Source organism: Pollachius pollachius (assembly GCF_949987615.1).
Source record: "Pollachius pollachius genome assembly, chromosome: 6".
Lineage (NCBI taxonomy): Eukaryota > Metazoa > Chordata > Actinopteri > Gadiformes > Gadidae > Pollachius > Pollachius pollachius.
The window spans coordinates 18719206-18744205 of NC_136939.1; the positions used below are offsets into that span (position 1 = coordinate 18719206).

Consider the following 25000-nt stretch of genomic DNA (forward strand, 5'->3'; position numbering starts at 1 on the left):
CAAAATAATACTAAACATAATAATAAAAACAAACCGTTCTTTTATCTAAAATTCACTTTTCGGAGCCCGGAACCCAGTAGCCTCCCGGGCCCCGAAGGCCTGTCCTGGGTCATTGGGCTGCTTTCCGGGACTGGTCCCCATCTCTGGGAGTGGTCCAAACCTTAACCCTCAAACCAAACCCTAACCCTATCAATAAAACCTAACCATGACAGCTAACCTAAAACCAAACCCTAACCCTATCAATAAAACCTAAGTACGACACCTAATCCTAAAACAAAACCAGAACCCTATCACTAAAACCTAACCATGACACCTAACCCTTAAACCAAACCTAACCAAATGACTAAACCTAACCATGACACCTAACCCTCAAACCAAACCCAAACCCCATCACTAAAACCGAAGCACGAGGTTAGCACAGCCCGTCGCCACGATATCAAACAAAGATCAAGATCAAAAGCAAATCATTTTTAAGTTGCAAATCACCCACGACCCCATCTGCATGTGGGGTGGGCCCATTTCCCATGGCTGCTTTAAGACATAGTCAGATCAAATATTTAGATAAGCCCTTCATCAAAACTTGCCGGAATGTTTAACAAATTGGCTGAAGTTGACTGAACGCAGCCGTTGACGACGCGCGCGCTCCCCCCCCCCCCCAGAGGCCAACGTGACGTGCATCGTGCACGAGGACTGCATCCTGCCGTGCAGCTTCCGTCCGAGCGGCACGGTGGTCATCCACTGGTACAAGCAGCAGACGCCCGTGCACAGCTACTACTACAACAAGGACCAGTTCGGCCTGCAGAACAAGCACTTCAGCGGACGCACCTGCCTCTTCAACGCCCACATCCTGCAGGGCAACGCGTCGCTGCTGCTGAGGAGGGTCAAGGTGCAGGACAAGGGCCTCTACAAGTGCTACACCAGCACCAAGAAGGGCAACCAGGAGATGTTTGTCAACCTGGCGCTGAAAGGTGGCTGGAGCACAACAAAATAGATTTTGATTTCTTTCACATTATTGAGAAGAAGCATGAATAGTTTGTGTTGGGTAAAGACAGACAGACGGACCGACAGACAGACAGATATGCAGACAGACATGCAAGACAAGACAGACTTGAAGGCAGATATAGAAAGAAAAGTCAGACAGGCAAAAGACAGACACAGAGAGAGATACAGACGGACAGCCTTAAGACAGTTATCTAGCAAGAAAAACAACTAACATCTAACACCATCACAACTTCCTTCCCCCCCTCCAGCGGTGATCCAGTCAGTCACCATGGAGATGGGCGAGGGAGTGGTCTCATGCTCCTCCTTGAACATCTACCCCTCCCCCAGTCTGACCTGGACCACAGACCCCGCCTCCTCCCTTGGGTCCCTCCCCAACATCACCACGACGACGGCCGACCACCGAGGCCTCTTCAGCGTCCACAGCTCGCTGCTGATAGGCTCCAACCTTTCCTCTGACCACGCCTACTTCTGCTCTGTGGCCGCGGCCGACAGGAGCCAGGTGTGGACCGCCTCCTGGAAGAACCAAGGTGAGGGGCGGGGGGGGGAGAGAGAGAGAGAGAGAGAGAGAGAGGGATACCGAGAGAGAGAGACAGAGAGAGAGAGAGAGAAAGAAAGGAATATCTAGCTCACTTCCTCAAATGGTATTTTTATTTGTATGCATAACAAAAACAGGTGTGCATGTGTGCGTGTGTGTGTATCAGGGTCGCCTGCTGCCCTGTTTTAGCCGGGACGTCCCCCCCTATATTGGGTTAAATTGCTCTGTCCCATACGGGCCATCCCTTGTCCCGTACCTTGACTGCTGCTCTGATCACCAGACGTCAGTCTTACAGATCCCATAGATAATGTGCTGATCGCGCAACGGGTGGGATCCTCTGTCATCCAATCACAAGCCCCCTCACACCCTTCAGTTTAACGTAGAGCACAAATAGCTAAGGCAGTGACTGACGAGCGGGGGCCTGTGTTTGCAGAGGACATGACGGCGGTAGAAGGCCACCCGCTGGCCATCCCCTGTGTGGCCCCACACCCCCTCCTCAACTTCTCCCTCACCTGGGCCTTCTCCTCCACCTCCTCTGAGCCGGGCGCTGTGCTCCTGCGCTATGACAGCCGGTCCCGGGGGTCCAGCAGCCTGTGGGAGGGCCAGGCGGAGCTGGAGGCCGACCGGGCCGTGGAGGGGGACGGGTCTCTGTGGCTCCGCAGCCCAGACAGCGTGGAGCACTCTGGGCTGTACGTCTGCACCTTCTCCGCTCTGCACAGCAAGCACACCGTCCAGACGCGGCTCAACGTCACCACCGCGCCCCAGAGTGAGTCAAGAGGACGTCAGGGCAGCGCTGAATGTTCCTGTGATGGTTACTCCAGTATGGAGAGCTCTGAATGTCCTCAACTCATTGCGAATCGCTTTGGATTAAAGTGTCTGCTAAATGAGTTCGATGTAGATGTAAGGAGTCATCTGTTAGAATCATCAGTTGCTATATGTACCATGTTACATGTGATATGCATCTTTACTGTATCACTAAGTGAAGTAGAATCAACCAACTGATTTAAGATTGTTTGAATGTGTGTGTGTGTGTGCGTGTGTGTGTGTTTGTGTCTTTGTTTGTGTGTGCGTGTCTCTGTGTGACACAGGTGTGTACCAGGAGATTGTTGAGCGTTCCAGGTGGTGCACAGTGTCGTCTGTAGCCTTTGTTTTCACTATCATCATCCTCCTAGCCCTCCCTCAGTGTCTAAGGCAACGAGGTAAGGATATATATATATATATATATATATATATATATATATAGCTATCTACAGACATATGCTCATATCTATATGTCAGAATTTTGAGGGAGCCGCTAAATAAGAAAACAGCAAGTAAAATCACAATGATTGTCCATTTATTTAGAAATGTTCAATGAAATGCTGTCTTTCAGCCAGTAGGTGGCGTCATGTTGTAGAGCTTCTAGTACTGCCATTGGTATATTGTGAATACTGTACAATACTGTACAGGTAGTAAGGTACTGTCATGCTCTTGGTTTGGGACGTGTTTGAGCGATAGAGAGGTGTGTAATATATGTATTTGTGCTCTTATGTGTTTTAATACACTCATTATGAGCGTCATCTATCATATTTACATTGTTACGGCCATTAGACTACTTAAGATACAACAAAAAAGGACAGCAATTACTGAATAGAAAACTAATAACATTAGTGGCAGCTTCGGATAATCTCAGCTAAAAGGTTCTGGGTTAATTACCATTTACTCCCTTACATGGATGTGTAAACACAAGTAACTCCTAATAAAAGAGTCTACTGAACAATAAAACAAACCTTTGGAACAATGTCAGCCCTTCATTGTCTCCACTATGATCTGTTCCTCCTGTTGTCCCGTCAGCAGCCAGAGGTGGTTCCCCTGCGACCCGCGCCTACGGAGCGTCTCCACCGGGTCGTGGGGGAGCAGACGAGATGCTGAACGTCACCGCCGTACACATCAGCGGCCCTCACAGCAGCAGCATCCAGATCAGCATCCAACACCTGCAGGCCTCGGCCAATCAGGAGGAAGCGGAGCCCGACAAACAAGGAAGTAACAACCTCAAACCAACCAACGGGCTGCTGCCGCACTACGTTGAGGAAGACGAGGAGTCCTTTTTGAGACTTCAAGAAAACACCGCGGAAATACAGGAGGAAGATAGAGGAATCACTGAAAAGATGGTTTCAAACGATTAATACTACAGGACTATAGTATTTACACAAGTTGTTATAATGCTCGTGGGATTCAACAATGTGAGGATTTAAGTTGAATTCAGCTTCTTCCTTTGGCCTTTGTCAGTCAGATAGATTTATGTTTTCGTAGATATTTGATTTTACAATAAACATGTTTGACTTATTTTTAATTAAACATGCAGTTTTACTATGTAAACCTTTTATGTTTTAGTTCTAAAGTAAGGTATATATTAGTTTGGTAGTTCTATATGTTTTCTTTCCTCAATAAACTATATCTCTTTTCCTTCTGTTGAATTAATGATGTCATCAATAAGTAGGTATAATGCAAGCTGCATTTCAATTACTCTACATGACATCTTCAGTGTAAATTGTATTAAAGATATGGCTATTTAGCCTAAGTAGGGTGAGTATTACAACTAACCCCACTAGCAGGTTAGGACTAATAAAACAGAGTTATTATGTCATTAGGAAGTCCCACTGAAGTTTAAGTGGTCGTTCTGGTAAGGTGTGTCTTGAGGGCAAACTATGCATTGCTCCATTAGCTTGCATAAGCTGAGACCCTAGCCTAGATTCTGAGACTAAACATCAGGAATGTCAATCAAACATTAAACAATGCTGAAAGACATCTTCCCGATCCGTATGATTAAACTTTAATAAAATAGGATTTAGCGGTGATATCTTATTTACAGCTTGTTCGTATTGTGAATCTGTCAACAGCTTGGTTTTGTAATGGCAGACAAACCTTTCGGGGGAAATGTTTTGCGTGGTGAGTCAGACGTTCCGATTATGTCTGCTGCTTTCTACACCCACCCACTCCCACTAGAATATGACACCGACTCTCTCACCCACCCATCCTCTCTCATCTCTCCCATGGTCTCTCTCTCTGTATCCCTCTGTCTCCCCCTTTTCTATCTCTCTTTCACCCTCTTCAGCTTCTTCCTCTCTCTCTCCCTAACTCTCTCTCTCACTCTCTCTCTCTCCCTAACTCTCTCTCTCACTCTCTCTCTCTCCCTAACTCTCTCTCTCACTCTCTCTCTCTCCCTAACTCTCTCTCTCACTCTCTCTCTCTCCCGAACTCTCTCTCTCACTCTGACGCTCTCTCCCCCCGCCCCTTCTCTCGCTCTTGCACTCGGAGGGAGAGAGAAGGGTCTGATGATGAACATCAACACATGAGGTCATCCTATTAATTATTGCACTTTGGTTACTTTTGTTCTATTTTATACCGAAGAAGAGGAATTTGCTCAAAGAACAAATTAATTTGTCCCATCCGTATAGAGAATATGAATACTATTCCAAGTGATTTAGAGTGTTTTGGGTTGCTGTTTTAACATCTGTACCCAACAACCCACCCCCCCCCCCCCCCCCACACACACACACACACACATAAACAAACACAGACACAGACAAGCACAATCCCAAGCATTTTTTTTGTGTGAATAGTGACATTGATCATGTAGGAGTCAACCTTCATTCCTTCTCCTCTCCTCCTCCTCCTCCTCCTCCACAATAGAGCAGGAAGCCAACATTCCTGTGCTACGGTCCTGGAGCATGTAGAACCAGCCACCACACATGGTAGTCATAGAACTGTTTCCTTTAATTCTAAACCTTGGATTTAATGTCATTTTATAACAGTGAAAGAGAGGCAGTGAAAGAAAGAGAGAGAGAGAGGGGAAATGTGTGGGTCTGAGAGGTGTGTTTGTGTGTGTGAGTGTGTGTGTTTGTGTGTGTGTTTGTGTGTGCGTGTGTGACTGTTTGTAGTTGTATGTGTGTGTTTGTGCGTGTGATTGTGTGCGTGTGTGTGTGTGTTTGTGTGTGTGTGTGTTTGTGTGTGCGTGTGTGACTGTTTGTAGTTGAATGTGTGTGTGTGTGTGCGTGTGTGTGTGTGTGTGTGTGTGTGCGTGCATGTGCGTGTGTGTGCGTGTGTGGGAGTGTGTGTGCGTGTGCCTGTGCGCAAGGTTGTGTGTGTTAAGGTGCGTGGGAGCGAGAGTGGAAAGGTTTGTGTGTGTGTGTGTGTGTGTGTGTGTGTGTGTGTGTGTGTGTGTGTGTGTGTGTGTGTGTGTGTGTGTGTGTTTATTCAAGAGCAACCACATATGGATTTGCAACAAAGACCCCAGAACTCAGTCTGGAAGCAATCAGCCAGAATCCCTCCCCCCTCTCTCCCTCCCTGCTCCTTACTCCTCTGACGTAATCAGTGGTCTCACTATTAGTGAAGGTTTTTATTGTTAAAGTTTCAGGCTCATTTCTTCTTTCAGCAGCGTTATTAGTGGTGGGAAACAGTGGACAATGACTATGAAGACGTTGCTAATTTTACCACCTGTAAACCCTGTCGGCTGAGTAAGTGATGCTTTGACGCCTTGGTTTATTATCGATGAGACCAAAAAATAAAGAGATTGTGAGATAAAACCAGAAAGCCACACACACATTCTATGAACGCAATAGAAGAGAAACAATAATTCGCAACAAATGCATTTTAACGAGTTGCGTCAACAAAGACCGAAGAGGTTACTCTTGTTTTCCGTGGAGACTAGAGACAGAGTGACAGAGGAGGCACAACTTATTTCACACAGGGACCGGTCTGCACAAGGTAATGCGAGGTCTGCATCAGCAGCGATAACAGAGCACTTTAACATATCTATCAGGGCTTTTATCTATCACTTTTGATATATCACAGAGACTTTCCAGGGATGATGACAATGCTTGCTTTCTTTAGTCATTTTCTTCCTTTCGTTGATTTTTTCTTTTTTTTTACCATTTTTTTGGTGACATCTCATTGTCCGCCGGAGGGCGGCAGCAATGTGTTGTCATTCTCAGCACTCGTTCCAAATTAAACAAACTCACACGCACGCGTACTCCGAGCGCGACCGAAGAGCAGACAGAGTGATAGCGAGAGAGACAGAGTGATAGCGAGAGAGAGAGGGAGAGAGAGAGAGAGAGAGAGAGAGATAGAAAGCTTGAGAGAGAGAGAGAGAGAGAGAGAGAGAGAGAGATAGAGATAGAGAGAGAGAGAGAGAGATAGAAAGCTTGAGAGAGAGAGAGAGAGAGAGAGAGAGAGAGAGAGAGAGAGAGAGGGAGAGAGAGATAGAGATAGAGAGAGAGAGAGAGAGAGAGAGAGAGAGAGAGAGAGAGAGAGAGAACGAGAGAGAGAGAGAGAGAGAGAGAGAGAGACATATGGTTGTGCAGGGGGAGTGCCTGAAGCGGGTCATGGTAGAGGGGTTGGAGCCCACCGTCCTTTTGTCACGCGGCTCCGGGATCACTCCACGGTGAACGTGCCGGAGCAGACAAGCGACCGTCCGCTAATTACCCACTCAGCACCCGAGGAGCGACATCTGCCATGGGACGGAACGGTGGGTCCTCTTTTTCCTTTTACGCGCTTATGATATCACTAATTTCAAAAGTTTATCATGTGCAGTGGGATCCCCCTCTTACCTTTACGCACCGCTAGATAATAACTTGTGGATCCCTTAACTATGTTTAGGTAATGAAAACAATCTTTGGTCAAATCTGTGTTATTAAACGTGGATAAGGACAGGACTGGCACAAGCGCTGCAAGAGGGGAAAAGTCCCATGACAGTGATGCATTTGCTGCAGCAGCGGAATCACTTGTGATTGAAATCAATCACGAAAAAAATACAATGAGATCACTTTTCATCACAGTTTGGAAGTTTTAAGTAGGCACGTTGACAAACTCCAGTGCCGCATGATGACGTCCGGCTAACACTTTGACACTCAAAGACAAACGGATGCTATCAGTTCTGTCTGGTCGCGCCTTCTCGCGGAAACCTGGCTTCAATGGAAGTGTGCGCGTGCGTGGGTGCGTGCGCGCGCGCGCGTGCTTGCCTGCGTGCGCCCACGGTACATCACATGCACCCACCAACACAACATTTCACTAGCAGTACTGGAGCGCCAGCAGCGCGTATACTGCTCAACTATTCCAAACTGTTTATGTTCTCCCACACCAGGGTAGCCTACCGCTCGGCCTCCTGGTCTGGGAGAGGAGAGGGGAGGAGGGGAGAGCTGTGCAATGAGGCTGGGGGGGGGGGGGGGGGGGGGGGTTTGGAGGCTGGAGAGTGAAGTCATGCTGATTGATTGTGGGCCTCCTCTGGCTGTGTAAAACGATCCTCCACTTCCTGTCTGCTCCCCCCTCTCTCTCCCTCTCTCTCTCTCCATCCAGGAAACCGATGGAGACACTCTCCTCTCCTTCTCAGCTGTCTCATCGCAATCCTCCCTCTCTTCCCCCTTCTCTTTCTCCTCCACCCCCCCCCTCTTTCTCTCTCTCCATCCAGGAAACCTAGAGAGAGACATCCTCCCTCTCTCTCCTTTCCAGTGAGCTCTTCCCTCTCTTCCCCCTTCTCCCTCCCCTCTTCCTCCACCCCTCCTTCTCTTTTCCGATGGTCTCTTGTTGCGCTACAGCAGCACACAAGCATCCACTCCTGGACCAAGACCAGCAGGGTCCATTAGAGCCAGCAAAGCAACGTTTCCACTGGAGCTGGGGGGACTTACCCTGAGGAGACAGTACGTAGCTCCTCGGAGAGAGAGAGAGAGGGGGCGGGAGAGGGAGAGAGAGGGAGAGGGCCAGTAACCCCTAGCTCCTCAGAGAGAGAGAGGGCGGGAGAGGGAGAGAGCCAGTACCACAGCCCCTCAGAGAGAGAATGGGAGGGAGAGGGAGGGAGAGGGTGAGGGAGAGGGAGAGGGAGAGAGAGGTGGGGAGAGAGAGAGAGGTGGGGAGAGGGAGAGAGAGACAGAGAGGGAGAGAGAGAGGGGAGATCGTTTTGTGGGTTTGGTGTTGGACCCAAACTTGAGGCGACTGTAATAACCTCATTGCCGTCTACAAGCACACACACACACACACACACACACACACACACACACACACACACACACACACACACACACACACACACACACACACACACACACACACACACACACACACACACACACACACACACATTCCCCCTCCAATATATTTCCACAGTTAGTTAGGGTCTTGCAGATCTTGCACCAGATAAGCACTGGGAAAAGGGATTTTTCATTGAAATCAGGACTTTTTCCCATCTCTTCACCTCTCTCCTCCGCTGGATCTGTTTCTGAGCTTGGTTCCAGCTGGGGCTTTCCATGTGTTATAGTAAAGTCATACAGCATGTCACTGGTGAAACCTTGTGTCCAGACATCACTGTGTTGTTGCATTATTGATGCAGGATGGTAGGTACACACACACACACACACACACACACACACACCACACTGTGTGTGTGTGTGTGTGTGTGTGTGTGTGTGTGTGTGCATTTTTCTGTGTGTTTCTGTGGTTTTCTTGTGTGCGTAGTGTGTTGTTTTGACTCAGAGGTCTCAAAGAAGATTTAGTGGGAAATCTTCAATGGAAGACAGAAAAAGTATTTTCCATTACAATTCAGTTTGTCATGAAACAGTTTTGTGAATGACAAACTCCTCTCTCTCTCTTTCTCTCTCTCTCTCTCCACCCTCTCTCTCTTTCTCTCTCTCTCTCTCTCTCTCTGTCTCGCTCTCTCTCTCTCTCTCTCTCTCTCTCGCTCTCTCTCTCTCTCTCTCTCTCTCTCTCTCTCTCTCTCTCTCTTCTCTCTCGCTCTCTATCTTCACATTTTCTGTAAATTCCTAAGAATTAAAATCTTATTCTGAGGTAATACGGGGGCCTTTAGACGGCCATATTCTGGTGTTCACTGTTGCATAAAATTGAATAAACACACACTCTCAGCAGCAAGTTGAACGCCCTTCAGAGAATGCAGGAAAGATGAGAGAAAAGAGAAGAGCTGGAGAAAAGGGAGAGAAGCCCCTGCTTTGATGTCACATCCTCTTTTGATGTGTTCATACTGAAACATTTACTCCACTCTTATTTCATGTCGGTTTAAATTGACTAAAACCCTCAAAGAGTTCACAGTGAACCCATGCATTTCACTGTTTGCTAGTTAGTTGGTTAGTTGTAGTTAGTAACAGCTTGTTTACTACTATAGTAGTTTGTAGTTAGTGAGTTAGTTATAGTCAGTTAAAGTTAGTTACTTGGTTAGTTATAGTTAGCTATTAAGTTACTTAGTAAGTTATTTAGTTGGTTTTATAGTCAGTCAGTGATTAAGTTAGTAATAGTTAGTTGGTTAGTTGGTTTCATAGTTAGCGTAATAAACCCTGAAGTAGGATCAACCTGAAGAGGTATATTTTCTGCGATATGATCAGCATACTCTACATCATTCTGCTTAGTACACGCTACTAGACTAAAATTGATTGACAAACAAAATAGTCGGTAATGTTTGATGGTTGGTTATAGCATTCATAGCAGCGCACTGTTATTGATGGCAAGGGAATGCGGTATGTCACCAATCAGAAGTGGTATTTCACAGAGCTGTGTCATAAATGAGGTAGTGAATTAGTGTATTAGTGACTTAGTTTTAAGTTAGTTATAGTTTTCCAGGGAATCAGATAGTGAGTTGTGAGTATGTTAACGTGTTGCTAAAGAAACCTCTCTAATCTAAACCACAGGGTAAAGGTCAGCCCCCATGAAGAACACAACATCACCCCAGAAGAGTTCCCTCACCACCCTGTCCTACGACTCTGGTAATACCCCAGAGAACCGCCTCACAACATCAACACACAACCCTGGCTGTAGCTCCGCTCTCCCACCCACCATAACCGGGTCCCTATAGTATTTCTATAATTACAAGCATATTTGACATATATATATATATATATCGCTGTGTTGTCGTTGTAGCCTTTGGTCTTTGCCAGCCGGCGTTTTTCCTTATTTAGAAACAGCTGTATTTGCTGTATTTGCTGTGTTGGCTTTGGATCGGCCTTAGAGTAGACATTCCTAGACGGTTTCGCTCCTTCTAACCTTACTCAGCAGCGGTCTGGTCCCTCTGGGCTCCGCAGGGGGCCTGAGGGGGGAGGCAGGGGTCGGGGGAGGAACCATAGTCACTGGAACTTTGCTTCTTATTACATAGAGCCTGGCGCCAAGGGTGCTGAAATCATTTAACCGGCCTACCACTAATGTAAATATTATGTGTTTCTCTGGGAAAAAAACATCTCCCACCAGGACAACCAGTTTGGCCTTTTTCTGAACGTTCTCGGCCTCACTTTGGGTCGGGGTGTCTCAGTGACTACATGTCATGTTAATGTAAATCCTGATGTTGCTCCTCCAGACTGCCTGAAGATGCAGCCGGGGTGGCGGTGGAGGTGGAGGTGGCGGTGGCGGTGGAGGCCGGGCGGTGCTGCGCGGCTCCCGCTCCAAGGCGGAGCTCCAGGACCTGATGGAGACGCTGCAGCGCAGGAAGAGCGCCCTTGAGGCCAGCCTGCGCGCCGCCGAGTTCAGCCGCAACTACCTCAACGGCTCGCCGCCCTCCGCCCCGCCGCCGTCCGCCGCGTCCTCCTCCTCCACGCGGCCGCCGCTGCAGGGCCCCGCCTCCACGCTGGGGCGCAGCGAGCGCCCGCCCTGCGCCCCCCGACCCGCCGGCGGCCCCCGGCCCTACCCCTACGCCAGCAGCAGCGTGCCGCCCTCCCCACGCCAGCGGGAGCGTCCGCTCAGCCCCGGCGGCGGCCTCCTCCGCCACGGCCACGCCCGCCACCAGTCCCAGGACAGCCTGCTGCGCTCCGTCAACGGAGCGGGCGGGGGGGCGCTGCTGCCCTCCCCCGGCGGGGAGCGGAGGAGCGGGGCGGCCAGTGTGCCCTCCAGCCCCCGCATGGGACGCCGGCTCTACGCCCAGAGCCGGGCCGCCGGCGGCGGCGGCGGCGGCGTGAATGGCGGCGCTGAGGCCCAGCGGCAGAGGAAGTACTCCACGGGGTCCCTGAACGGCCTGGGCACCCACAGCCGCTCCTTGCCCCGCCTGAACCGCGCGGCCGAGCCCCCCGCCCTGTCCCTACCCTGCCGTCTGCCCCGGGGGGACGGCCGGACGGTGTCCCGCCGCAGCATGTCGTCCCTGGATCAGCCGCCCGACGTGACGGTGACGGCCTGCCCGCCCGGCACGCCGCCCAGGAGGGCCAGCATGGCGTCGCTCAGCTCCCTGGGGCTGGAGCTGGACTGCCAGGCTCTGGAGGACCTGTGTCTGGGAGGGGGGGAGAGGAGGCTGTCCTTCACCAAGGGGCTGGGGGCGGGGGGCCGCGTGGGCAGCATCAGCTCGCTGAACGGGAAGGAGGAGCTGAAGGACTACCACCAGCACCAGAGGGACGAGAGGCTGCGCGAGCAGAGGGTGCAGAGGCTGGTGAGTCGCATGCCGGACCTTGGCCCACGCCCACAGGAATCAGTGTGTGTGTGTGTAGCTGTGTGTGTGTTTGAGTTGAATGGACATGCATGTGTGGGTGCTTGCTTCTTTGTGTGTCTGTGTGTGTGTGTGTGTGTGTGTGTGTGTTTTTGTGTGTTTGTGTGTGTGTGTGTGTGTGTGTGTGTGTGCATGTGCGTGCGTGTGTGTGTGTTTCTGTTCCTGACGCGACTTGAGCCGGTCTTGGAGGTTGATCAGACTGGGTTGCTGGTTTGATCCCTGAAGTATCCCTAAAGTAAACTAGTTTTTCAGATAATAGTAGACTAGTCATCCTGACTGTAGACTGCTACGTGGATGAAAGCTCAATTTAAGAAAGGAATCAAAAGGCTCAAAGGCTCAGTTTTATTTGGTCATTAGAGACCGGGAGATGAGTGGTGAGGAGATGTGAGTGATGCTCCTGCTGACCTGACCCTGCATGCCCCCTCTCTGGGTGCAGGAGAGCCAGCGCCTGGAGACCATCCTGACCCTGTGCACGGGGCGGGGGCCGCCCGAGAGGGAGGCCGGCTCGGCCGTCTCAGACCTCCAGAAGATCAACAAGGAGCTGGAGAAGCTGCAGGTGTCCGACGACGAGTCCGTCTTCTCCGACTCCCCCAACGGCACCGGCTCCGATAGCGGCTTCGGGCCTAAAGCCAGGGACTATCTTAGCGGGGATGAGGCCCAGCAGGGGGGCCAGCACCAGCCCGGGGGATACCCGGAGCCCCGGGATCACACACCGGCCGTGGGCCTACGCAATGCTGCACCCTCACCCTCCTCCCAACACAGAGACAAGGTAGGAGCCCACTCTCTCTCTCTCTCTCTCTCTCTCTCTCTCTCTCTCTCTCTCTCTCTCTCAATCCCTCCCTCTCTCTCTCTCTCTCTCTCTCTCTCTCACTCTCTCTCTCTCTCTCTCTCTCTCTCTCTCTCTCTATCTCACTCTCTCTCTCTCTCTCTCTCTCTCTCTCTCTCTCTCTCTCTAATTTACTAGATTCAGTCAGTCCAATATTTTACAAAACGGGCTGTTGTTTAGCTGCTAGTATTTTGGTATGCAGATTATATTATCTTTTCTTCCATATTTAAGTCTTACCAAGTAAGTTTTAGGGAGTGAAGTTAAATACTTCCCTGCTTCTACTGGTATGTTGGGCAGGACCAGAGATGAAGCAGCTGTTTCTAGAGCCTGTTATCAGCCATGATGCTGTCCTTCTCGTCCAAATCAATCCCAAAAAGACTGTGTTAAGAAAATACTTGTGAACTGGGCCACAGTAAAAAAATCTGAATAAGGGTTATTTATTTATTTTTGCCTAAATTTGCAAAGCAGATGGTAACGGATCCTCATGCAGGCATTCACAGTCCGCAGCATATATTAGTTATAAGAAGAGCTTTGTTTTCAAAAATTCCAAAGAGCAAGTTTTTTTTTTAACAAGCCAGAGAAATCCAACAGATGTACAACTAAGCACTGCCAAGGCCAAGAAGCTTGTTGAGACTTAGGAGGGGTCCCTGGTTTAACCTAGGCTAAACCTTGTGTACATACAAGTAAGAAAAAGTCATTTTTCTGTCATTGAGTCTCGATAGAGGTGGTAGCAAAGGCTTACTGTTGAGCTATCGGTGATGTCATAGGCTTACTGCGATGAAACATCTGTAAGGGGCGGGGCCTTGTCGATACATCCAATGAGGTCCTGGCTTTCGTTTGCAATTCTGTCATGGGCAAGATCTCCTGAGGCATCTAACTTCACATTGCTCTGGTGGGTGTGTGTGTGTGTGTGTGTGTGTGTGGGGGGGGGGGGGGGGGTGAGTGAATCAGCCACCACCTAGTCCACTTCCTCTGCTGTCTGAATCTGTCTGAGTTATAGTCTTGACTCTTTCCACTCTGGGCTAATAAAAAAAATTATACCGAACGCTGCGTCTGGTTCTAATGAAGAAGTTCTGCTTCAAAAAGTTTCACTCCAGCCATCGGCCAATCAGATTTCTCATAGGGTGGGAAGAAAAGGAAATTGCTTAATGCCCATAGGAATCAGTGTGTGTTTGCGTGTGTGTGTGTGTGTTTCAGTCTTTACACATGCATGTGTGGGTGCTTGTTTCTTTGCGTGTGTGTGTGTGTGTGTGTGTGTGTGGGGGGGTGTGGGTGCGTTTGTGGGTACTAATGGGTTTGTACCTTGCATTATTGTGTGTATATTCATGCAATAATATGGAAACATTGAGAACATTCATCACTTGCATTACTTTCCTCTGGAATAAAGAGCAATGGCAGACCGGAGGAAGAGCTTACCTAGACATAAACGAACCCTGATAGATATACCAGACCTTGGAGCAGGCCACGTCTGTCATCCTCCTGGTCCCCATCATGGCGCCAGTCTAACCTGCGCTCCTGTGCTACGTGTCATTACCTAGCTCCTTCAACTCACTTCTCTGTCGGTCTTCACTGCCCTGTCCATGAAGGCATAAGAAATATACAAATATGTCTTATAATATAAGCGATACCAGACCTTAAGATTGTTATTACTAACAGGGTGCATCTCTATCTAATGGTACTATTGATGCTAGAATCACAACAACTAAACTAAGAGTTTATATAAAATAAGCCAGGCCTCGAAGTTAGACTATACTAGGCTACTAGGGTGTAGCTCAATCTACTACATGCTTAGTGGTGCATGACCACAACACTACCAGGGTTAGATAAGATAAAATGTACTTTATTTATCCCACATGGGTAAATAGGGTAATTAGAGGTTTGAGTTCCCTCAGGGAAACAACTGCTCAGAAAATATGCATAAAGCAACAACAGCCTCCACAGATTGGTAGATTGAACGAGCAGACAATACTGGCTCACCTTAGACACATCGGACAGTATGTTAGTATCTTCATGTAATCTAACCTTAACGTTTCCATGGACACCTTTGACTCCTCAGGTCCTGGGGAGCATGCAGCTGAAGCAGGAAGTGACCCACATGGAGGAGGAGAGGGTTCAGGTGGTGAACAACATTGATGAGCTGGAGCAGAAGATCAAAGAGCTGGACAACCAGATGGACGAGTCAATCAGAGAGGTAGTCCCCTGTCCTCGCCAGGCCTCAGCGGAGCTCGGTTAGAGTCAATTAAAAGTAGAAACATGTAAAGTTTCCACATTAAACAAATTCAAGGCCGCACTCTAACAGTTTGGAGCTTCTGGAATTCTTATGTTCTTAGGTTTGTTTTGATTGCTGTCAGCCTCACTATGGATTAAAGCGACTAAATGTAAATTAGTGGAGTGGATAGAGTAACCCGGGTCACTATAAAAAAGAAAGAGGTCATGCTTCCGGGTATTGAGACCCTCATTCGTTATGTATGAGGAGGGTCTTAGCGGCTTACATCATAGCCTCGGGCTCACTTTCATTTGGTCTTGTTGAAAGAAACAACTGATGATTTTTTCACATTTACATTTAGTCGTTTAGCAGACGCTTTGATCCAGAGTGATTTACAAGCAAGGCTGAGAGCAATCAAAGCATGCAATCCAAACCGGAGGAGCACTGTCCAAGCTAGTCTCTTAATGTAAAACCAACAACAGGACAGAGTGGGGAGTAGCTTTAGAAAACGGTGAGATGAGGTTCATAATTATTATACTATTTGTGTGGAAGTGTTAGTTAGTAAGTTACCTCAGACAAAAGTACAGTTCATCAAGTGCATTCTAGAGTCAACAGAGGCAGTAGGTCTCCATCCACTATCTGCTTTCCAATGTTGTGTGTGTCCCGGGTCTCTCCGTGAAGATGGAGGTGGAGTGTGCCCTGCTGGATGGAGAACATGACTCTGAGTTGGCCCAGCTGCAGAAAGAGAAGGAGTCTCTGGAACGGCTCAACGGGAAGATCCACAGCATCGACAAGAACAACCGCATCGAGATGAATCGGGTAACACTGTGAACTTTTAATAGTATAACCAAACAGTGTTCCCCTCTTAGTCAATAAACCCACTCAAATCAGTCTGATGGCTCACAAGCTAGATTCTGGGGGAATAAGGCTTTTCATTTTCTGTAGCTCCATATTTGTTTGGATCAATCCAGGGTGCAGTGAGCACTGGAACCACAGTTTGAAAACCGCTGCCATAAACTTTTCAAGCTGAGATATTCTTCAAAGCAGCGTGCAAAATAGATCAGATAAGGTTAAATACGATATGTGACTTGAGGGTATGAAATGGTACATGATGGTATGAAACTATAACTTCCCAGAAGGGAAAAAGCCTTGAGGTGTTAAGTGGTTAGGTTGCACTTCAGTGCTTAGAGCTATCTGTCGCTCAGTCAACAAACTACAAATAGCCTTCCCCCTTTCCCCTTTTTCGTTAAGCATTTTCCACTCATTATGAAGTGACCAGATTTTCTCAATGAAAAACAGGGACGTACATAGTTTGGCAGCCAATATATAAACAACACTTCAATATCGTTATATTTTCTGAACTGAAAAAAATACATATCTTTGTTTTTCCTGTTATGATGGAAAATGTTAGCTATTCAAATCTAAGTTAATTTGCGATTTCAAGTTATCAACGGGTGAGAACCAAAATATTGGTTAAATACTGTCCCAATAGCGGATTTAACAGACAGCTCCACACAAGTGGCTGCCAACCTGGTCATGAAGTCATTGTATCAAACCAGCCCCAAATTAGATAAATGGTTGTAAAGGCCAGACTCAGGCCAGGACGGCAGGAAATCTGTCTGCATGGGCGCCCGTCTGCCAGAGCAAATAAAACATGAGCTCACAGATCGCCTGGCCCCCAGGATGGGTTAATGCAGTACTGTAGTAAAAGATGGGGCCCAATAGTTTACTATGATGTGTTTTAAGCTGTGGTAAACCACCCAAAAACAGGCGGTTGATCGAATTGGAAATCATTCTGTATTGTATAGTTTATCTACCTAGTCTATTGTATATGATGGTTTGTATCGCTTATGTTATAGAGTTGATCAATATCCACTGCACAGCGAGGTAGCATCACAGCCTCAGATAGACTTATACCAACTGTCTAGAAATGTATATCCGTGAACAAGCTAGAACCTTTGCCGTTTCAAAATCTATACCCTATTTATTATAAAACATCTCATTTACATTTAGGGCATTTAGCAGACGCTTTTATCCAAAGCGACTTACAATAAGTGCATTTGTTACAATAAGTACATTTGTCATAAGAAGTGAAACAATATATCGCTGTCGGTACAGTAAAGATGTTCATAGAACCAAGTGCAAGTATTACAATCGCTAGGCTAACCCATTCCCCGTGTAAAGCAATGATAGCAGCTACTGTAGATGCTACACAATTGGGTCTCCAATCTCCATGGTCAGTTCCAGCCTGAGAGAATGGGGAGGTATGGTCACCGCCTGCTTGTCGACAGTATTCCCTAGTGTTTATGGACCTTGTATTTCAACCTTGTTACAGTTGATGTGGTCTTCTCCTCCCCCCTTCTTCAAGATGCGCCCGTGGAGACCTTGGTGTCAGTTATTCTGGTGTCAGTTAGCCTGCACGTCGAAATGACTTCCATGTGTAGCGATTAGCCCACACAGCTGTTCCCTCTGGGTCTCTGTGGGGCTTTAGATTAAAGGACGCTGGAAGTCTGTAGTGGCTGGCTAACACCTAGCGTGAGGTTTAAGCATCATGGAGTAAAATTAGTTAAAAATACCTATGAGTCTAACACATAGCGCAATTATTTATTAAAGGGCACCTATTTTACCAGCAGGTGTGACATCACAAGTAGGGTATGTTGCTTGATCCATTTATCTGTCTACACTGATAAATCAACCTATTTATTTACATTGATAGATAGATCTATATCTACAGTGATACATCGATCTATTTATCTACTTTGATAGTTAGATCTATATCTACATTGATAGATGGATCTATCTATCTACATTGATAGATATATATATATATCTACATTGATAGATCGATCTATCTATCTACATTGATAGATAGATCTGTGTCAACAATGATAGATCGATCTATCTATCTACATTGATTGATCTATATATACATTGATAGTTAGATCTATATCTACAATGATAGACCGATCTATATATCCACATTAATAGATGGATCTACAGATAGATGAAGCTGTAAATAATTGCACAAAATAGAATTTTGTGCAAGGTAGAAGCAGGGTTTTAAGTAATGGAATGAAAATAGATATGACCTAAACAAGTTCAATAAATACAAAGGTTATTGTGGAAAACATGTCTGTTCAGCATTAATGCTACCTAAATACTCCTCAGGTCTGCATTTCAGTTATTAAATGTACTCAAGCAAATGGAAAAAAAAAAACATGCATTCAGACCTTTAGCAATATCTTAATAATTTTTTTTGTCCTTTTTTCTAATGCGTGTCCATATTCATGATCACAAATTGCTATCGTAAGGTGGCATGGACTATATGAAACGATGCGGCTGAAGGGTTTCAGAATGGTATTAGCTGAGGAGAGGGAGCCCCCTCTGGCAGTAGATTGTGGCTCCAGCTCCCCACCACCGTTATGAAAACACCAGATGTTGGAATGTCCTGTGGTAGAATGTATGCTGCTTATAGAGCGTGGCAGTGCTGGGGTGGTCTGAAGCCCCGGACCACTGGGCTACAGACGCTCAACAACATGTAGAACGCAGACCACGCCATTCTGTCTGTTCTACTTCTGGTTCTGTAACCCGGGGTTCACTATTGATAAGACAGTCGTGTACCCGTTGGTTCTGGAATGAATTTCACTCTGTGTGTGTATGTGTATGTGTGTGTGTCTAAACATGTGTATTTATGCGTGTGTATTCCTGTTTATGTCTATGTGTGTGTGTGTGTGTGTCTAAGCGTTTGTATTTATGTGTGTGTATTTCTGTTTATATCTGTGTGTGTGTGCTAAGCGTGTGTATTTATGTGTGTGTATTCCTGTTTATATCTATATGTGTGTGTCGAAGCATGTGCATTTACGCGTTTGTATTCCTGTTTATGTCTTTGTGCATTAATGTCGGTATGAATGTGTATTAATCAGTGTGTATGTACATTTACTTGTGCATCTGTGTGTGTACTAATGTCTATGTGTGTATGTGTTTATCTACCAGGGGGAAGTGGGGAAGCATGAGGGGTTGTAGTCTGTGTTTCTATGTGTGTATTGTTGTGTATCGTGTATCTATTTGTATCTCCACCAGGGAGAGGAGGTGAGAGAGGAGGCCGTGGAGTGTGTGTATCTATGTGTGTATTATTGTGTATTGTGTGTCCATGTCCCTCCACCAGGGAGAGGAGGTGAGGGAGGAGGCCGTGGAGTGTGTGTATCTATGTGTGTATTATTGTGTATTGTGTGTCCATGTCCCTCCACCAGGGAGAGGAGGTGAGGGCCCAGGAGGACTCAGAGTTCCAGCGGCTGGAGAAGGAGCTGAGCCAGGAGGAGGAGAAGGAGAACCACACACAGACGCTCCTGAGGGAGATCGCCGAGTGCCAGCGCAGCACCGTCACACGCAAGGTGCAGAACCCTGTGCATGTTCTCGTGGTCCCGTGCCCATGTCCGTTAGTGTGAGAGTCCATCGTTCCTCCTTGTCAGCCGTGCATGTCTTCATGTTATTTTTAGCCAGCTATTCCCCATCGGCTGCGGTTTGCTTTTGTTTTTGCTTTAGGTCTTTTTTTTTATGCTCTGTAAAAACACACTTATTTTGCATGAGTAAGTTTAGTTAACAAATAATTGTGACTTTGTAAAACAAAGTCTACAAGGAATACATTTTCCGAACACAAATGAACAAATTGAACGCTAGTTCTCCCTGATCATAATTGATTCTGTGTACAGCGATGTGATGCGAATCGATGAATCTTAAGCTCAGCATAATCAGTGTTCACTGTGCTTTTAACACAACCACACATTTACATATCAGGCGGATGAAAAGTATCAACATGAAGTGAGTCACGTTGAAACGCCAGCAGAACCTAACAGCGACACAAACCAGATGGGAAACAACTGTTCACACATGGGGAGAGAGAGAGAGAGAGAGAGAGAGAGAGAGAGAGAGAGAGAGAGAGAGACTGGAATAAAATTGAGATAGTGAGAGGAGAGAGGAAAGTGACAAGAGAGAGAGAGAGATTCTACAGAAATGCAAAGAGGGAGAGAGTAGACGGGGAGAGATATAGAGAGTGAAAGAGAGCGAGACGGAAGGAGAGATCGGGACAGAGATGGAGAGAGAGAGAGAGAGAGAGAGAGAGAGAGAGAGAGAGAGAGAGAGAGACAGAAATAGACTGGAACAAGATTGAGAGGAAAGTGACGAGAGAGAGAGAGAGAGAGAGATTCTACAGAAATGCAAAGAGGGAGAGAGTAGACACGCTGGGATGGTGTGAGTGAGAAACAGAGAGCGATTGATCCTGAAGGGAGTGAGAAAAGGCGCGTTGAAGAAAGAGCAAGAGAGAAAGAGAAACCAGAGGGAGAGTAGATTCAAACTGTTTCAGTATGGTTGTGTTGCCCAGAGGTCCAACATGTGATGCACCATGGGGGAATGCATGTCTGACTTTGAAGGTCGTTTTAACAGCTAGAAACCAAACTCTACAAAGCTACACACAGACATCCCATTAAACTGATTCCTGTTTGGTATTTCGATTAATGATTGCTGCCCACATTACCGTTATATTGTGGTTCATTATTATTTATTAGGTTATGCATCAAAATAATGCTGCATTATTGTGAAATTTGCAGCATAGTTTATGGACTATCTAATCTGTTCCAAATATGGTAAGCACAAAATACTATCCAGAAACTTTTAATTATCCCCAAAGGAAGTTTTCAAGTTAAAAGTTAAAAGTTAATAATAGAAGTAATGATGCAATGTCATTGTCACATAATACTGATCACATAAAAAGGAATCCTGAAATGGAGACTTTTATTTTATCGACTCCATACAGAGAGAAAACACGTTCCATTCTATAAATAAAGTTCCCCTGCTCACACCACCTGCAGCTTGTTAATTAAAAACACCTCAGCTCACTGTCTGGCACATTCAAATTAAATGCCTCTATTCCAGATCAGGCGAATCATCTGTGTACTGTGTGACATCATGCACAAGGCTTTGATTGTAGGTGTAGTCGTTGTCTTAAAGGTACAATATGAAAAATTTTCATTTGAAATGTGCGTCTGAAAAGACATTCTGTCATGTAGCCGCTAAGGCTACCAGGATCTAGGTTTATTGCTCTGACTCCGCAGCAGCTTAGAGAAAACTCAGGTTATGTTTTATTGGTCGGGCCTCACTTTTTGAGGGGGGTTGATGTCGGGAGGGAGTAGGGAGAGGGAGGGGTGAGGAGCAATTGTTTTCAAAAGTACGACTAGAGTTTACTTGAAACCGCCAATCTTGCATAATGTAACATTGTTTATACATTTGTATTTGAATATATCTGTGTATACATGTATGATTGTATATCTAAATTAATATATATGTATGTATATATGTATATATTATGTGAGCATGCTTATATAAATGCATGTATGCGTGTTTGTATGTTTGAACGTGCTCTTTATTCTCCCCAGGAGAGGCTGATGACCCTGAAGAAGCAGTCCACCCAGATCTCCCTCCAGGCCCAGCAGGAGAGGCAGAACTTCCAGAAGGAGAAGGAGAACCTGCTCCTCATGCTACACAAGGTAGGAACCCGACCCTCCTCAGGGAGGAGGAGACGGTCGCCTGGCAACAGGAGGATGGGCGCTGGGTGGATCCTCTGGCACGGTGTAATAGTGCCTAGCATCTACCTGTTGGCATTCTTGAGCCTCCTTGATGCATGACATACCTCAACATAACGTCCCCTTGATGACATACCCGACGCTAGTGTAAGTCCGGATCTAAAAGGGGACATATTATACCACCAGGTGTGAGTGTGATTAGCCCTTACAAGCCGTTTCGAAAATCTGCCCCTTCTGACGTCACTAGTGGGCGTGTCCGCCTAGATCTGTGCGGGTTAGAGGAGCAACGTTTACTTCAGTCCACTGGGTAGGCTGGTAGTCTGATCTATCCAGCACACACCTAGGTGGACACGCCCACCTGTGATGTCATAAGGGGAAGATTTTCAAAACGGCTTGTAAGGGCTAATCACACTCACACCTGGTGGTATAATATGTCCCCTTTAAGGATGTGTTGGAGAATGGGTTATTTATATTGTTCCTGGTGTACGTTTGTCTGCAGGAAAAGGATCACCTGGTGGCGCTGGAAGGGAAGTACGCCGAGTTGTCGGGTGGGCAATCCTTCGCCAACAACCCGGTCACCATTAAAGAGGTAACCGCAAGAACCAAACGCTGAAGACATCTGGAAGATAGAATCGCATCGGGACTAAACGCCCTTCCTCCCTGTCTCCCCCTGATACATAACCCTGACGTTGTCCTTTCTGTTTGGTCTCATTTTGTTCTTCCTGCTCCAGCATTTGAGTGCCCTGAAGGAGAAGAGAAGGAGCAGCAGCCACGAGAGCTCCTCAAACTCCACCTCCTCGGCTCTGAGTGACAGTCTGTCTCTCATGAGGAGCCAGCAGCTCCTTTCTCCTTCCTACGGGAGGACTCTGGGTCACAAGGTAAGCACTACGGTGGCTGCTCCATCCAAAAAGGTTCTTTCTCTTAAGGACTGGAACCGAAGGGGTTGGTTTGACCCCGATATTATCCAGAATGCTAAGCAAACCAAATATCCAAACATGCTAAGAACTCTGACAGGATAAGTGCTATATCATTAAGTCACCTTACCTGCTAAGTACCCTACACATGCTAAGCACCATAATAAGCTTAATACTTTAACCAGCTAAGTACTGTGTTTGAAGTACTGTAACGTTCTAAGTAGCTTAAGTTATGTCACCTAACCGCTTCGATGTGAATCCAATTTTGCTGGGAGACAGCAATTTTAACTGAGACGCAAACAGTTCTAGACCCAATTGAGCCATGTCTTGAAGCCTTTGAGCCATGTTTTAAAATCGTTTAAAAACGATGTTCTTAGACCTTTGAACCATGTTTGACATTCTTTGGACGACGTTCTAAACCACCTTGAACGATGTTCTAAACCCTATTACCCACGTTCTAAACACCTTTGAACTATTTGGTTAACACTTTGGAACATGTTCTAAACATGTTGGACCCTGTTATAAACTCTATATAATATGTTATTAATCCCTTTTGAAACATGTTCACTTAACTCTTTCAACTATGTTCAAAACCTTTTTAACCAGGTTCAAACCTCTTTTGACCATGTTTAAAGGAGACATATTATGGTGTTTTCCCAACAAGTAAACAAAGTATTTGAGTTCCAGAAAACATGATTTTTGAAGCTGTTTGCGGGAAATAGCTTTTAGTTAAAAAAATCTTGCCTACCGCTATAGAGTGGCGAAGTCACGCCCCTTCCAGTAGAGCCCATGGGACCTATGAGATGGAAAAATATGAATGGGTTTCAATGGAGAGAAAGTAATTATTTTCTGGTCCCAGTCTTTATATGCCCTGGATTACACATATGTTGTTTGTGGACTGCCACCGAGGCTTCGGCGGCTTTGGCGGCAGACCGGCAGGGGGAGCTCGGCGGCAGTCCGGCAGCTCAGCTCCAGGAGTACAATCCCTTTCTCCTCCATGTCTCCTCCTCCGGACTGCTGCTGAAGCTTCGGCGGCAGTCCGGAGGAGAAAGAGATTGTACTCCCGTAGCTGAGCTGCAGGGCTACCGCCGAGGTTCCCCCGCCGGAGCTGCTCGTCCGCTGGTCCAAAAATTCTTAGCTATGCTCTGATTGGAGGGGAGTGGGGAAGTGGGAGGTAATATTCAACTGTGCCCCCTTCCTACGTGGGAGGGGGCGCCGAAACTGAATCCCTTGTTTGGTAACTGTAGGCGGGGAGCTTTCAGAAATGCATATCTCACTCAGAAAATCATGTACAGACTTTTTTCAAAGTTTGTATGCGTGTGGGAGCACCAGAGACCCAAAACAACACCCCAACTCCAGGAAAAGTGTTGTTTTCATAATATGTGTGCGTGCGTGCGTGTGCGTGTGCGTGCGCGTGCGTGCGTGCGTGCGTGTGTGTGTGTGTGTGTGTGTGTGTGTGTGTGTGTGTGTGTGTGTGTGTGTGTGTGTGTGTGTGTGTGTGTGTGTGCGTGCGTGCGTGTGCGTGTGCGTGCGTGCGTGTGCGTGTGTGTGTGTGTGTGTGTGTGCCGTCCAGGTCCACATCCCCTTGTCTCAGAGCAACAGCTGTGGCAGCGTGGTCCCCCAGGTGTTTTCCGTGTCCCGGGACCTGAGCCAGGCCCGCCGCCTCCTGAAGGGTGAGTCCACACCCACACGCCCACCGCTGGTCTGGTAAGAGAACCCAATCAGTACAAAACTTTCATTTGTACATTTCACATACTGTAAACACCATCTGGGATTGCCTATTAAAGTGTCTGCAGTAGTCTGCAGACGCTGTCACCCTCACCATGTATATTCTATATGGGATGTTTAAGTGTTATTAAAATAATAAACCACAAACAAACCACATAATGTTAACCCCCAGAGGGAACAGTACATTATTCTAGCCTAATCTACCAAATTGGCCTACACTTTTCCAGATAGAAGAAACTATGATGTTATTAATATTCTATGGTATTCTATCATCTTCTCTTCTCATCTCTTCTATTGTGATCTGTAATGGCCTATTCCATTCCCTTCATCAGGCAACAATGGCCACATGCACATGAGCGAGGACAGGCAGAGACGCAGCGACCTGTGCAGCCGCACCGTGTCGGAGTCCAACGTGTTCCTGGAGCCCTTCTCCTACTCGGTCCACAGCCACGCGTCAGACACCATCAGCGTGGACAGCTCGGACAGCATGGAAACCAGCTTCTCCGCGGGGTCGCCCGACAACATCTCCAGGTACGGGACCAGGCAGTGCTAAAGGAAGCGTAGCGCTAAAGCTATTCTTAACTGTTGGGGGGCGGGAAAGGCGGGAAGGGCAATCTGTAGCCCAGCCGATTGGCTGAGAAGTCGATTCAGGTATTAGAGGGGGTTGAGGTTGCCACTGTCCATCACCAGGTGTGATTTGTGACCCATGATGTTTTGAAACATTTAAAATCAAACCATTAGTGACATCACAAAGGAGTGTCAACCTTGTCGATGAT

The 25000-nt window shown here is 47.0% G+C and overlaps 1 protein-coding gene across 1 annotated transcript in view; it reads left to right on the forward strand.

The window, feature by feature from the left end:
* The first annotated feature begins 6928 nt into the window (after positions 1-6928).
* LOC307076844 (pleckstrin homology-like domain family B member 2) overlaps positions 6929-25000 on the forward strand; it is a 24180-nt gene continuing 6108 nt past the window's right edge. Inside the window, 13 exon segments of the mRNA XM_079738025.1 lie at positions 6929-7043; positions 10204-10278; positions 10863-10881; positions 10883-11918; positions 12412-12744; positions 14858-14992; positions 15689-15826; positions 19258-19398; positions 21436-21546; positions 22082-22171; positions 22314-22460; positions 24070-24169; positions 24557-24755. Of these exon segments, the coding sequence (XP_079594151.1) occupies positions 10221-10278; positions 10863-10881; positions 10883-11918; positions 12412-12744; positions 14858-14992; positions 15689-15826; positions 19258-19398; positions 21436-21546; positions 22082-22171; positions 22314-22460; positions 24070-24169; positions 24557-24755 (2507 nt within the window). The 5' untranslated portion in view covers positions 6929-7043; positions 10204-10220.